Source organism: Littorina saxatilis, linkage group LG5 (genome assembly GCF_037325665.1).
Source record: "Littorina saxatilis isolate snail1 linkage group LG5, US_GU_Lsax_2.0, whole genome shotgun sequence".
In the NCBI taxonomy this organism is placed as follows: Eukaryota; Metazoa; Mollusca; class Gastropoda; order Littorinimorpha; family Littorinidae; genus Littorina; species Littorina saxatilis.
The window spans coordinates 4658691-4674533 of NC_090249.1; the positions used below are offsets into that span (position 1 = coordinate 4658691).

A 15843-nucleotide genomic window follows, 5' to 3' on the forward strand; every position below is an offset into this window, starting at 1 on the left:
CTCTCATCCTCTCGCACACACAAACCACAGAGAAACAAAGCAGCAATTTCAGCTGAAATGACTTTATTTGTCAATGTCAGGAAGTCTACACATAGAGTGATTACTGACAGTACAGTACGGGCTAGCTAGCTAGTAGTCATGGAGAGAAAAGAGTTGTGTGGTCAGTGCCCATGCAGGGGCCGGCCACACTACCACACAACACGCACACACCATTGCCGGCCCCCCAATCTGTCATAGAAGCAGAAGAAGAAAGGTATGGGCCTTCCCCACTGCGGGACAGACAACTACAGTCTGGTGTAGGTACTTACATACAATGGCAAAACGTGAGAAGAATGGAGACGATTCCACACAGCTACTAGACTTGAGAAACAACAGACAGAAGAAACCCACCATGAGCGATGCTTGTGTCATGTTTTAGTTCTAACTTTGCCACTTGAACCACGATCTTTGTGCCACATTTTAGTTCCAACTTTTCCCACTAGTCGATGAACGGTCTGCTACCTTTTTTTTTGAGTCCTATAGTATCAACTGCAGGCATCACTTCTGGCATAACCGATCTTCTTTTCAGTCCTATGGTATCAACTGCACGCATCCGTTCTGGCATAACCTATCTGAAAGGACGCCTGGCTTTATCTCAGGGTATCATTAGGTTGACAGGAAAGCCCTTTTATAAAGTGGTTTGAACAAAACAACTGAGACTAAACACACCGAGAGTGAAGCTCAGCTGAAATACTGTAAGCTGCCATTTTTGTGGACATTTCTCACAGAACCATAGAACCTATCCTCTTGATGTGACCCTAAGCGTAACATGTTTCTTTCCAGACAAACAGTTGGTCGCTCATGGTAGGTTTACTACAGAAGTAAACAGTACTGGCAATAACTTGGACTCATACACTTAATTACACTATCTCGTCTAGTGAAACGTTTGGCATTCCAAGCCCCTGGCTGTTCGCAGAGGGGCAATGCCACCTCAGCAAGACAACGCACCTCGCACGCACACATACACATGTAAGCTACCCATATCTGAAATCCACGTCTACTTTCCAAAGACAATGCATGTACAAGAAAGCGGTAGTTTTGTCATCAGATCTCTGTGCTGAGACGGAACCAAAAGGAGAGAAAAAGGAGTTATAGAAAGAGGAGGGGGGGGGGGTTGAAGGAGGAAAGAGGTGAAATAATTCATCTTTTACACGCTAACATGAAATTTAGAAAAAAAAGAGAGCAATAAACCTTAGAATGAGCCAATCCTTTCAGTCTCAATCTATGCGCTGAACAGTCTTCTACGGTGTTCTACGGTTGAGTTACTGATCCGAGAAAAAAAAAAAAAAAGAGTCACGGTTAAATGGGTAATATTTAAATGATGACGCAGAGAGAATTAAGTTTCATATATACACATTGACAAATATACCATATATCTGTCCCCATGCCTCCCGTACAGGCAAAGAGCCACAGCAAGGTTCACACACAGACACAGGCAAAAACAGCGGTTACTTAGAAGATCAAGAAATAAACATCACTTTGCTTACATCTTGATCCAGATGACTTTTCCCTAAAAAAAAAATAAAAAAAATAAAAAAATAAAAAAAAGAACAGTGGTTACACTCCTCCATGGCAAGGAAGCTCAACTTATACATCAATAAAAGAAATACACCTCACTTGAAGTGATATATGCACATTTGTATGTTGTTTTCCTCGCTAATGAGGAAGTCATCATTAAAAAATTAAAAAATACAGGAAAAAACCACTGAAAAAAAACCACTGACAAAAACGCTGTGAACTAAACATGAACACAATGATGGAACACAATTTCCATAAATATGCAGGGAATCCCAACGAGAGAAAACTCCGGCAACATCAAACACGAGACGCTATTACTGTACCAGCCACACAACTTTGCGCACAGAACATCTTTGAGTGTAGAATAAAGCAATATATTATTACCGTCAAACAATGACATGACTATTGTTGAACAACTCATACGGTCGAGCAGTTCCCAACACAGATCATGCTCGCACAAAACGACACACACTCACACTGTGCTAGACAGTGAACATACACAAAAGACGCGCAGTAAGTTTGACAGCTATTTCCATGACAACACTGTGTATCAATCAACACAGAGAGCTTTCACAGCCAGAAATGAGCGTGACTTGACTCTGCGCACAGGTATGTGTGCCAACACAAATTCAGGTCAAAATAATGAAAATGGAATGCACCGACATTAAATAATAAAATATTGAGAATACAAAATAAACAAAAGAAAATCACACAATACTCTCACCACAACCAAAGAATGAATAAAATTATCCTGCTCCAATGCTAATTCATTTTCTTTAATTAAACACCAGAACTTTAATCACAATCATAAAAACAGTCTTGAACACAAGTAAGAATAATAACCCGTTGTGAAGCCAATTCTAAACCAAAATATTGCACAAATCAATAATTCATCTGAAAGCCATTTTCAAAAGCCTTATATATGCACAACAAAGGTTGCTAACTTGATAACCTTTCACATTTTGTGATTGGAAACACCTGCTTTCATGTATTCCTTTCTACATGCACTTTGAAACCCAAATCAACAAATCCTTTCCTTTTCACTCCCAGTTACAGCTATCACAGACTGCTCCACTCCGACTTACTATCTATCAATCTTTTCTCAATAATCTATCATCTGATTTAAAAATTAATCAAAGATGCAAGTTCTTACTGTCCGCATGTTCAAATTACCTCATGTTCCGAGCTGAACAGAATGCTGTGTCAAATGTGTTCCGTCTTTATAATGGTATCAAGAAATATTCAAAATGTTTAAAAATCATGCTTGTAGTGATTCAATTATGATAAAGACGTACAGAATGCCCCATTCTTCTTCTTCTTCTTCTTCTTCTCTTCTTCTTCTTCGTTCGTGGGCTGAAACTCCCACATACACTCGTGTTTTTTGCACGAGTGGAATTTTACGTGTATGACCGTTTTTTTACCCCGCCATTTAGGCAGCCATACGCCGTTTTTGGAGGAAGCATGCTAGGTATTTTCATGTTTCTATAACCCACCGAACTCTGACATGGATTACAGGATCTTTTTCGTGCGCATTTGGTCTTGTGCTTGCGTGTACACACGGGGGTGTTCGGACACCAAGGAGAGTCTGCACACAAAGTTGACTCTGAGAAATAAATCTCTCGCCGAACGTGGGGACGAACTCACGCTGACAGCGGCCAACTGGATACAAATCCAGCGCGCTACCGACTGAGCTACGTCCCCGCCCCTAGAGAATGCCCCATGAAAAATGCCTTAATGTTCCCTTCTCTCCCCCAAAAGTATAGTACAGAGTCTACTTTGTCGTACCCTATTTTTTTTGGTGCCTTTCTTTTTCTGTTGCTGCTACATGTAACAAATTTGTTCCCCACAATTGCAGTCTGCAACACAGGAATGCGTAGTATTCAGGAATGAAGCGATCAACATTTCAAGGAATGTTAACGAGATGTAAAAAGTAAAAACAAGGACATGAGAGACTCAAAATCAAAACAACATTGTGGTCCGTCTTGAGAAAGAACCTTTCCCATGGGTTTCCCCCCATACAAAAAAACTTAGAAAGGGAACCATACAAAAAGATTATGGAATGTGCAGTCAGAAAATGTCTAGACATAATCCTTCAAAGACCGAGTTAAACCTATGAACTGAGAATCAGAAAAAATATCCTTCGAATATGAAAAATATATAGCGAACACAGGCGAAGAATGAAAGGGAAAAGGACGTACAAAACGTAAACTGAGAAACGGCAGAAAACAACATCCCCAGAAGTGAACGCTCGTCCACAAATATTTTACACAGTAAATGCAATAGGTATCTTGATCATCACAGCTTACTTGGTTTCAAGAAAGTTCTGTACACAGAAATCACTGGACATTTTCTAACAGCTTTTGAACCCACCACCAATTACTGAAAAGAGAAACACAAGCTCATAGAGCTGTTTTGCTAAGAAATCTTCTGCAGTTGTTCAAGTGTAGTTATGCAGCTGAAAATTGACGAGGCTGAGAGTGTTGCGTACAAAAAAAAATGGTAGTCAAAAATAAATGTCTTACACAAAAATGAGACAGAAAAATGAAAATTCATACACAAGTGCAGCTAACATAAGTCGCATTTTGACACATAACACACATTTGAAAAAAACATTCAGCTGCACTAATGCAAACATTCTCTTATTTTCAGAACTATGCAAGGAAAACTTGGATGGAAAAAGCAACCATGATTGCACAAAATGTAACTGGATTATATTATATAACACCACCACTTTGTTGACTTATGTCTTACTCAAAAGTTTACAAATACAAGATGACTTCAGACACCAACATAAATAAATGTCTCACTTTTACATCATTTCACAGTTGTCAGTTGGTACGTCTTTTTTCTGCTAAGCATGAAACACACGCAGAAGAAACACCTGCCTCAACCCTTAACATTACTGGTAGTTATTACTCCAATGGAATGTGAAACATGCAATTAATTGAACAAATACAACGCAGTCAATCTCATCGCGAAAGGTGTCAAAACTCCTTAGGCGGTGCTGTGCTTGTTCTCGCAAGAGCTTCAATGCTTTTATTTTTACACAAGGGTCAAGATTTTCAATTGACACCGTCTTTCTCACCCAAATCTGAATATCATTCCTAGATATTCTGCAGGAATTTATTTACTGATTATGCGAACGAATGACAACCAAATGAGTAAGATGGAGCCAAAGAAAGTATTAGATTAAATATTAGCCACTGAAGAATCTGGCAGAAAAATCACTTGTCAAAGCTAAACGATCTGCTGGTAATTACTCATCAAATTACTTTATGAACAAGCAAAGTTAGCAACCATTAAAACAAAGACCTTGACACAACAGTATCTTACATTCACATCAAATCAACGCATGAGAACACACAGAAAATTAAGTTTATCATAGGTAAATGTATCATTTACATACACATGAAGATTCTCAAAAATCACACATATCACTCTCCGTGAACAATTGGTTTCTTTTTTCCCCACCATGAAATGAATCAAATCAACATATATGAATGCAGTCATCACAACTTCTACACACCGATTAACAACTGTACATACTGTCATTACGATGTCTGCCATCATGCTCACAGTCAAGATTTTTCTTTCATTTGTCCACAAAATGTCTAATTCCAACATAGCCTTTCCTAAAAAAACAAAACTGAACATACAGACTCAAATCTAGTTGAAACAGTCAATCTCACAATAAACTCCAGTACATCCTTTCTGGACTGCCGTACACACATAACCGCTATCAAAGATTTTCTGCAAACAATACAACTGGCCTGAAAAACAGGTCTACTCTTCTTCACCATTCATCACCTTGCCATGTTAGGGCGTACGGGCCAACCAAACAGGTAGAAATCAAGACTGAAAAGGGGAAAGTTTGATGGGCAAAATAATGCAAGATGAGGCCATCAATTCTTCAAACTGAGGTGTTGACTAGAAAGAGGTGAGCAAACCAGTGTGAATTAGTTGAACCCTTAATTCAAACTGCAGTGCCCAACTGTTGACATCAGGCAGTCTAGGAATGTGTTCATTCTTCACGACTGAACGGAGATTGTCAAACAAAATATAACTGAGAAATCACAGATAATCACATGCATTCATCAAAATATGCATTCAAATAAGGATGACAAAATTGAAAAGTGATAAAAATCTAAATTTTCTTCCGTTACATTAGGTCCCGATCTACTGAACATTTTCTTATTTTCTCCTTGAACGAGTCGAATACAGATTTTTTTCTTGATGGTTTGTTCCAATAGTGATTGCTAGTTTTTGTGCAAGGACCTTGGACTTTGAGATGAAAAACAAGACTTCAGCAGTCTGCCGACATGATGTTACATTGAACGATGGCAGTGGGGATGGTGGTGAGTCTGACCCCCTCTCCCACCCACCAATTCACCCCACCCACAGAAAACCATACAGTGGCGCCCCCTCTTCATTTTAACCCCCACCCCCTTCCAGACCCAGCCTTCTCAAATCTTTTCTTTTTATCTCTGTAAATCTCCCTCGTAAACATTCGTATTCTGTATATCTACCTACACTTGAACAAGCCCTTCATTTCTTGTCATGAAATTTTCGTCACTCTTGTCCGTCTTAAAAGAGGGGGCACCACTATAACCCCCCCCCCCCCCCCCCCCCCCCACGCGTAATCTAGCTGATGATGACAAAACAAGTCCAAGGAATCCCGCAAGCTTGGCAGAGGCTGGGTGGTAGTAGTTGTCGTGGTGATGATGTTGGTGGTGGGTGGGGAGTTTGCAGAGCGACCGACCAACCAGCCCCCTCCGATAGAGGTGGCTGCGGCAGCGGTCCGTGCTGGGCGTCAAGGAAGGGAGGTCAACAGGCGCAGTTGTTGTTCTGCATGTTGGGGTTCTCCGTGAGGCGCGTGGCCTTGGCCGTGTTGGAGACCAGGGTGGGGTCCGAGTCCAGCGACTCAGACATCTTGTCACAGATGATGTCCACCAGACGCTCAAACACCGCCTTCACGTTGATGTTCTCTTTGGCAGACGTCTCGAAGAACTCCAGGCCTGCAAGCCACAGAACACAAAGAGTTCTTCTTTAAGGCACAGGTCAGCTTACACATTCAAAATCAAAATCAAAACAAAACACAACAGCATCCTGTGTTGGTAAATTCTTCATCAAATTTTCGTCAGTCGTTGACTTTTTCAGGATGGTAAGGACAAGTTAGGAATGATGGCACTTTTTGAATCTTTTACTTTTACCATACCACAAGGAAATGAATGGCAGTCAAATCGACTGAAAGTGATATGCTGATGTGCGCAGCAGGACAGAAAATGAGATACTTATTTTGCCTGATTACACTCACTTTGCTTCTGTCAGGGTATTGCTTAAATTGAAATTGCATTCTGCATAAAGTGATATTGTCTGGGAAGAGTAAAGGGCATACAGAAATAGTGTATTTGATCCAGACACAAACAGAAAAATTGTCAACAACTTATGTTTTGCAAACGTGCTTTGAACGAGGAGGACATTAGAAAATGTGAACTGATTTCAGCAGTATATTTATGTCTGGTTGCGCTTTGATGACAAACTAAATTCACAGTAAATGAAAGAAGAAACAAAATTAAACAGGAGAATCAGAGTACATTAATGCCAGTTGTTTTAGAGACAGAAAGAAAGAGACAGAAGGACACATTTAAAAAAGACAAAAAGAAGAATGTTGTATGTGCCACCACAACAAGACAACAACACAAGATCTATATTAGGCCAAACAAAAAAAAGGTCTGTTTACGGTAGCATAGGGTGAAAAAATAGGGTCGGTAGGTCGGCTTTTTTTTTCTTTTTTTTTTCCATTTTTTTTTTCCATTTTTTTTCTCCCCTCTCTATGATGTTTCACAGTTCATTTCTTCTCATCAATCCCTGTTTTTGCCCAACATAACTATAAACAGTACTTTGAGCTTACCTCCCTTCTGTCGTCTGCTGTTTGAGCGCAAACAGCTCTATTTTGGATGCGTTTTTTTTTCTTTTTCAGACGATCCAAAAAAAAGATTAGGGTCGGGCCTAAAAACTAGGGTCGGTCGGGTTACCGTAAACAGACCTATTTTTTTTTTTGGCCTTAGCAACAGAAAAACAAAACTCTCAGCTATCACTAATCAGCCATCAACGGTATCTGATCAGACCACCTGCATAACATCAAGGTTCTTCTAAACATGCATTTGTAACCTGTCTTCAGTTGACAAAAAGCATTATAATTCCCTGTGAAAGTTTACTTGTTGAAGTTACATTTTGCTGTAGAAAACAAGGGGAGAATGACAAAAAGCTGAAACTTCCAATCACTACAGCGGAATAGGAACAGTTAAATTAAAACTGACCTCTAAAAATAAGCTCAGTATATGAAATAATTACAAGCAGTTATGGTTAAACCACATATTAAGATATCTGCGTCAAAGCTAATGCGTATGTCTACTTTCTACGTCAAATCAAATCAAATTTTATTTTACGAGGGTTGTGGCATAAGCAATATAAACAAGCTTCTTTTCAACCAGCCCTCGCCCAGAGAGGGACTATTCTAATCTTGAATACATATATATATATACAAACGTAAAACAATTACAAAAGATAAGCATGACAGTAATAAAAAAATTTAAAAAAAAAAAATTAAAAATTAAAAAATAAGAAAAAAGGCAGAAAAACTATTCACATGACTATATACACGTTGTAGGCTATACATACATTCTTGCGTTATGAAACACTGATGCTTTATGGACAGATATGATCAATATGAAAATAATCAGAACGAAGTCTGATAAAGTAGAGGGCGGGGTGGGATGGGACGGGATGAATAAAATAAAAACAAAACAAAAGAATATTATTACACCAACACAGAGAAAAGAAGAGAAAAAGCAGGTGGTAAGGTCGAAGAGTTGTTCCAATACGTCACTGCAAAATGAAAAGTGATCAAAGCAACAGAAAATCAACAACAACATCTTACAGGTAATTTTAGGACACCAGATCAACAGCAATAACACAGCCACAAAACAACAAAAGCCCTTTATCCTGCAAGGCAACACAGACATTAAAAAGTAAACAAGTACAACAAAATACACCCAAAGCAACCAAAGAAAAACTAGCATAGTAAGTTCATCAGTGTTTTGTCACCTAGCACAGCACTCCATGCAACATAAATGATCAAGCTCACACAGTACGGAGCACACTACATATCTCCCTTTAAAATAAATGAATTAATTTGTTTAAATGTTTTAGTAACTTTCAAAGGTAATCAAAACTCTTCATTGTTGGATTATTGGTTTTATTATTTTTTGATTCCCAAAAGACAATTTTAAGTAGTCATATTCATCATGTTTCCTCTGAATAAGATGTTTTGTTTTGTTTTCCTTTTTCGGAAACATGAAGTTTTGAAAAAGGATTAGCATTTTAATTAACAGGACAGTTGGTGAGTTGTGTATGCATATGGCTGTACAAGTGTGTGGATTCATGTGTATGTCTGTAGTCTCTCTCATGTACATGCACATCTGAGGTACAGACACCAGTGTCAGAGTAAAAAAAAAAATGTAAAAAAAATTAAAATTCAGCAAATACATGTACATGCAGGTTGTTTTAAAGGCACAGTAATTTAGTCTCCCGTAAACCATCACAGATACTGTCAGGCTTTTACACATAGTACAAACACCCTTTCCATTTTAACGCTCACCAAACGGGAACATCCTTGGTGCCCTCCGTAAAGAGCGAGCAATTTTCAAAGAATTTATTTTTGTGTGGAATATCTTACTCCTGAGCCATTGTAAACCCGTGTGATCCAGTTTCTCTTTTTCACAATGTAGTCGTCAGTTAGTAATTTGAATGCGACTAGATGTGAGCTTATCTGCAATAGCACCTTATTATGTACCTCTCACTGCACGAAACAAACGACTGTGGTTCACAAGAACTCTAGCGATGGCTTTTGACTGTTCAGAGGAACTGGCGATGCCTATAAACCGTCGTCTGCTACGAGAACCACGACCTTGCGTGATCCTGCTTCCGGGCTTTTCTTTTTTCAAACTTTCAAAACTTCGAATTGTACTGATCTTGTCTTGATAAAAAAGAATTCTTTTATGATTTAAGAATGTTTGTGTAACAAGCTGTCAATTTATTATTAAAATTTTAAAAGTTAGGTCTAGCGCCAAAACGCACCACGGTCCGATTGTATCTGAGCAATTGGCGCAAAATTAATTCTTTAAAAATTGCTCGCTCTTTACGTAGGGCACCTAGGATGTTCCCGTTTGCTGAGCGTTCAAATTGAAGGGTGTTTGTACTGTGTGTAAAAGCCTGACAGTATCTGTGATGGTTTACGGGAGGCTTACTGTGCCTTTAAGCCAGTACATAAAGTGATAATGCGCTTGGTTAAACTCTTCAAAATGATATATATGAACCGTTCTAAGAAGAAGATTGTCTGCTTCAAAGTTGAGAACAGACTAACTATTTACCATAGCAACTATTTCAAAAAGTTGTTTTGAAAAGACTGCTTTTTTTCTTTCTGACTTTCATACTTTAAAAGTCTCTTATTTTGAACTTGACAGCACAGATTAAAAACTGAAATCTCAGTCTCCTTTTAGTCAAAAACTGACAGATATAGCTTTGAACACACAAAGACAGATTTAGACTAAAGGTATGCTTGTATCTGGCTTTTAACAAGCAACAAAATATCATTGCACACTTTCTCCATTCTAAACACTGAAACAAACAAGAAGAGCAAACGCTCGATCGAGTCACTTTCGCAGTTCTGAATATTATATGAGGCATCAGATGGACAGGAAGAAATTGCTATTCACAACACAATGAGTCACGTTCACATAAAATTTGAGCCCGGTCACTTTTATAGTTTCCGAGAAAAGCCCAACGTTAAGTTGTGTGTTGCCGAACAGAAAAGGCTAGTTATCTCCCTTGTTTTTCTGATAACGTTCGTAAAAGGCTACAGATGTAAATACTTTGATGTAAAGAATAATCCTACAGAGTTTCAATCACATCCGATGAACTTTGTCAAAGATATACAAGAAGAGCAAACGCTCGATCGAGTCACTTTCGCAGTTCTGAATATTATATGAGGCATCAGATGGACAGGAAGAAATTGCTATTCACAACACAATGAGTCACGTTCACATAAAATTTGAGCCCGGTCACTTTTATAGTTTCCGAGAAAAGCCCAACGTTAAGTTGTGTGTTGCCGAACAGAAAAGGCTAGTTATCTCCCTTGTTTTTCTGATAACGTTCGTAAAAGGCTACAGATGTAAATACTTTGATGTAAAGAATAATCCTACAAAGTTTCAATCACATCCGATGAACTTTGTCAAAGATATAAAATGTCTAATTTTTCCTTTGACGCTGACCTGTGACCTTGAAAAAGGTCAAAGGTCAACGAAACCATCGTTAAAGTGTAGAGGTCATTGGAGGTCACGACTAAACAAAATATGAGCCCGATCGCTTTGATAGTTTCCGAGAAAAGTCCAACGTTAAGGTGGTGTCTACGGACGGCCGGCCGGACGGCCGGCCGGCCGGACAGACTAACACTGACCGATTACATAGAGTCACTTTTTCTCAAGTGACTCAAAAATGTCTAATTTTTCCTTTGACGCTGACCTGTGACCTTGAAAAAGGTCAAAGGTCAACGAAACCATCGTTAAAGTGTAGAGGTCATTGGAGGTCACGACTAAACAAAATATGAGCCCGATCGCTTTGATAGTTTCCGAGAAAAGTCCAACGTTAAGGTGGTGTCTACATAGTCACTTTTTCTCAAGTGACTCAAAAATGTGTGACTAATGGTAACTGCCAAACACTAAAGTCTAACTTTGGCAGGAGTTCTAACATGGAGTTCTACCACACACACACACACACACACACACACACACACACACACACACACACACACACACACACACACACACACACACACACACACACACACACACATAATCACAAAGGCTTGGGACTTGAAAAAAAGAAGAAAAAAAAAGAAAAAAAAGAAAAAATTGGTCAAAGACAGCCATGCAGTAGAGGAGCTTGTACCTAGCTGGTCAGCCAACTGCTTGCCCCTGTCAGCGGACACGACGCGCTCGTCTTCCAAATCGCACTTGTTGCCCACTAGGACAACCTGCGCGTTGTCCCACGAGTATGTCTTGATCTGTGTACACCTGCAAGCAGTCACCACACACACACCACGCCGCGTCAGTCTCGTTCAGCCACCAGTCAAAACACAAAACCCCTTCAACAAAATCAGTTAGTTCTGTACAGCGCGCATCCTTGTCCAGGCATCCAGTGGTGTCATTGCAGCTCTGTACCTGCGGAGGCTGAAAAAGAAGTTGGTGTTAGGAGCCTGGGACGGTGGGTACTGGGGGCCGTAAGAAACCAGGGTGGCGTGGGATTCAATACAGCAAGGACTGTCCACTTGACTCTCGTCTTGCCATGCTGTTTTTTTCTTCTCTATATTTAATCCACTATTCTCCCACAATTTCTTCTCATGTTAATGTCAATTGTTGTCGACAAAACACCCAAGAACCTAAAAGCACTTGTATGCTTCCAATTATTTTGTTTCTTCTCTCCTCCAAAAGCGAATTTCCTCTTTAGACTAGGCTAAAAGCCCAGTGTTAATTTTGGAACGTAAAAATCGCGACATCTACTATCCCTAAATCAGTTCAGCAAAATGGCAGGACTGAGACTCAAGGCAAACGAGCCCCAGACGAGTGGTAACAAGAGATATGTCAAGCCCTGCCCCAGGGGTAGATGGGAAGGGACGGAAGGCCGGGAGAAGCAAGCCTGAACCCAAACTATTCCCACAACCGGGGCAATTAGTGGCGGGGTGTTAACGACAAGAGGTCTAGCAGCACGGCCAGAGGCTGCAGGCAAACGGTCGAGGCGGGTCGGCGTACCTAAGTCTTGAGCTAAATCCTGGCCCCGTGATTGGTTAACGACCCTGGACTCCTCCAGGTCACATTTGTTGCCCACCAGGACGACGGAGGCATTGCTCCAGGCGTGAGTCTTGATCTGCGTACACCTGCCCACAGAGCAGCCAGCCAAGAGGCACCAGAACGTCACACTTATGTACGTTACACACACACAATTCTTCCCTCATCTCTCGACAGAAACCATCTTGCTACAAGGCACCAGTCATTCATACGGCCTTTTTTGTCGATTCCGCCACATTCATTCATGAAAACCATTTTATTGGAACAGCCCACTGCCACAGAGCAGCCAGCCAAGAGGCACCACAACGTCACACATATCTTACATACACACACAATTCTCCCCTCATCTCTTGACAGAAACCATCTAGCTACAAAGCACCATAACATTAAACCAGTCATACACACACAATCTTCCCCTCATCTCTTGACAGAAACCATCTAGCTACAAAGCACCATAACATTAAGCCAGTCATACACACACAATTTTCCCCTCATCTCTTGACAGAAACCATCTTGCTACAAAGCACCATAACATTAAACCAGTCACACACACAATTTTCCCCTCATCTCTTGACAGAAACCATCTAGCTACAAAGCACCATAACATTAAACCAGTCATACACACACAATCTTCCCCTCATCTCTTGACAGAAACCATCTTGCTACAAAGCACCATAACATTAAACCAGTCATACACACAATTCTCCCCTCATCTCTTGACAGAACCCATCTTGCTACAAAGCACCATAACATTAAACCAGGGGACTGGGTGGCCGAGTGGTAACGCACTTGTGCTCGGAAGCGAGAGGTTGCGTGTTCAGGCCTGGGTCAGGCCGCAATTTTCTCCACCCTTTCCTAACATAGGTGGTGGGTTCAAGTGCTAGTCTTTCGGATGAGACGAAAAACCGAGGTCCCTTCGTGTACACTACATTGGGGTGTGCACGTTAAAGATCCCACGATTGACAAAAGGGTCTTTCCTGGCAAAATTGTATAGGCATAGATAAAAATGTCCATCAAATACCCGTGGGACTTGGAATAAAGTAAAAAAAAAAAATTCCATCTCACACGGCATTAAGTCTCAATGCGCCACTAATAGTCAGAATGTTGACCCTGGGCGTTAAATGGAAGAAGAAGAAGAACCAGTCACACACACAATTTTCCCCTCATCTCTTGACAGAAACCATCTAGCTACAAAGCACCATAACATTAAACCAGTCACACACACAATTTTCCCCTCATCTCTTGACAGAAACCATCTAGCTACAAAGCACCATAACATTAAACCAGTCATACACACACAATTCTCCCCTCATCTCTTGACAGAAACCATCTAGCTACAAAGCACCATAACATTAAACCAGTCATACACACAGCCTTTTTTGTTGTTGAACTTTTCCCCCACATTCGTTCATAAAAACCGTTTTACTGGAGCAGCCAACTTACTACTTGTACAGGGCAGCCAATGACATGGCACCAAAATCTCACCGTTGTCATTCACTCATGCTTTTTCACTTCTCTTTGCAGAGACAATCTTTCTTTTACAAACCACCACAACTTCAAACACGTCATACACACAGTCTGGAGGAAAAAATCCATATCCGTTCACAGAAACCCCGTTAGGCAATGTCAGACACATGTCATATAAATGTGCTTCACCCACAACCAATCCCGACAGCCATCTTACTACAGCAGCTGACTTAATATTACAATCAGACCGACTCTGTGCAGCTTTCTGTCCATCTCTACGTGACTGGGGTACCTGTCGTGAAAGGACACCCTTGACACCTGCCCAGTGTCCTTTCCTTGCAGGTGTCCTTTCACTAGAGACTTGGCCCAACAGAACAAATGAAAACTTAAGACGTCCCAGACTCTGAGGGGTTCTCCCACTACGAGGTCTTCTCATTCCAGCATGGCCATTTCACATCAACCAGCACATATCAATGTTGTCATGGAATTTTGGTGTAACTCGATTCTTGGCAATTTTAATGTTTTTGTGCTTTAGACTCAAGTAAATCATTCTCCATGATAAAATATATTCTCGATACGATCGACAAAACATGATTTAAGATTCATTTATAATATAAACACTATTTCATAGCAAAAATAATCAGATTTATCCTTCTGAGAAGCTGTTTAACATGAGGTATGCCAAAATTCCATGACGATGTCCATATGTGCCTCATAGGAGGAACCTCTTTCTAAATGGATGGGCATGAGAATATACAGTCACTAAACATCAATAAACAGATAAACAAACAAACAATTGACAATGAGGACTGATGTTCAGACTTGCTGGGTTATTAGTGTATCGGCACCAAGATGCAGTCATGAAGCTTGAGTATGAGTATACATTCTGGGCATTAGCTGGCTGGCTACCAAGCTGTAAATAGCAGATAGCAATGAATGAAGTGATGATGAAGAACAAGATTCAGAAGTATAACTGACATACAAATCACATACACTGTACACGTTAGTCCCGTATATATCACCCCAGAGTTCATGAACAAGCCAAACAAAGTACTAGCTCGCACTGGATACAATAACTATTACAAGGCACTATCCTACTCAATATCGCACTCACATCCACCCACACACACAAAGTATATGTTACTGGAACGCACACAAATCACACACCCAAGCATGCACAAGCACACACACACACACACATCGTGTATTCCCTGAGCACACACAAAATATATCATACAAGTTATATTGCTGTACACTTTACATTCCATTTCACTCTTAGCAAAAACCCTGCATGTATTTTACAAATTGTAAATTTTCATTTAATTTCATTTTCATTTTCATTATTTTATTGTCCCATCGCTGGGAAATTCTAGCAGCAACGGAGTCGCGCTACCCAGGTGTCTGCGTGTTTAGGTGTATTCAGCCACCTGCACTAATGGCAGAATGACCAAGGTCTTTTACGTGCCATTGTGATGACACGGGGGTGGGACATGGCTTCCGTCTCTGGGTCTGCACATAAAGTTGACCCATGTCTGTCCCGGCCCGAATTCGAACCTGCCACCTTTCGATCACAAGTCCAGTGCTCTACCAACTGAGCTACCGGGCCTCCTGCAGCCACCGTAAGGACTCTCTCCCACTCGCTACACCAGTCAGCCAACATCCCACCACCCCCCCATCGCCTCATTTTCAGCAGAACCCGAGAAGCAAGCGTAACTCACCAGTCTTGTACAGCGTTGAAGGATTCCTCATTCGTGACATCATACATGAGGATGAAGCCCATAGCACCACGGTAGTAAGCAGTCGTTATAGTTCTGTACCTTTCTTGACCGGCTGTGTCCTGCAAGCACAAGAATATCATATGTCAGCGTTATGGCACTAAACAGTGGTGATATTGCCGTATTTTTCTTCACTGGGT

At 40.6% G+C, this 15843-nt stretch overlaps 1 protein-coding gene across 7 annotated transcripts in view; it reads right to left on the reverse strand.

Annotated features, from left to right (window-relative positions):
* Positions 1-46: 46 nt before the first annotated feature.
* Positions 47-15843, reverse strand: part of LOC138966131 (ras-related protein Rab-3) — a 63772-nt gene continuing 47975 nt past the window's right edge. For 6 of the 7 annotated variants that reach the window (XM_070338253.1, XM_070338251.1, XM_070338249.1 and 3 more), the window contains 3 exons: positions 15647-15765; positions 11566-11690; positions 47-6572 (listed from right to left, as the gene is read on the reverse strand). In XM_070338253.1, coding sequence (XP_070194354.1) covers positions 6382-6572; positions 11566-11690; positions 15647-15765 — 435 coding nt within the window. In that variant the 3' untranslated portion in view covers positions 47-6381. Of the gene's footprint in view, positions 6573-11565; positions 11691-12425; positions 12551-15646; positions 15766-15843 lie in introns of all 7 variants that reach the window. The other variant, XM_070338250.1, reaches the window with a different exon arrangement.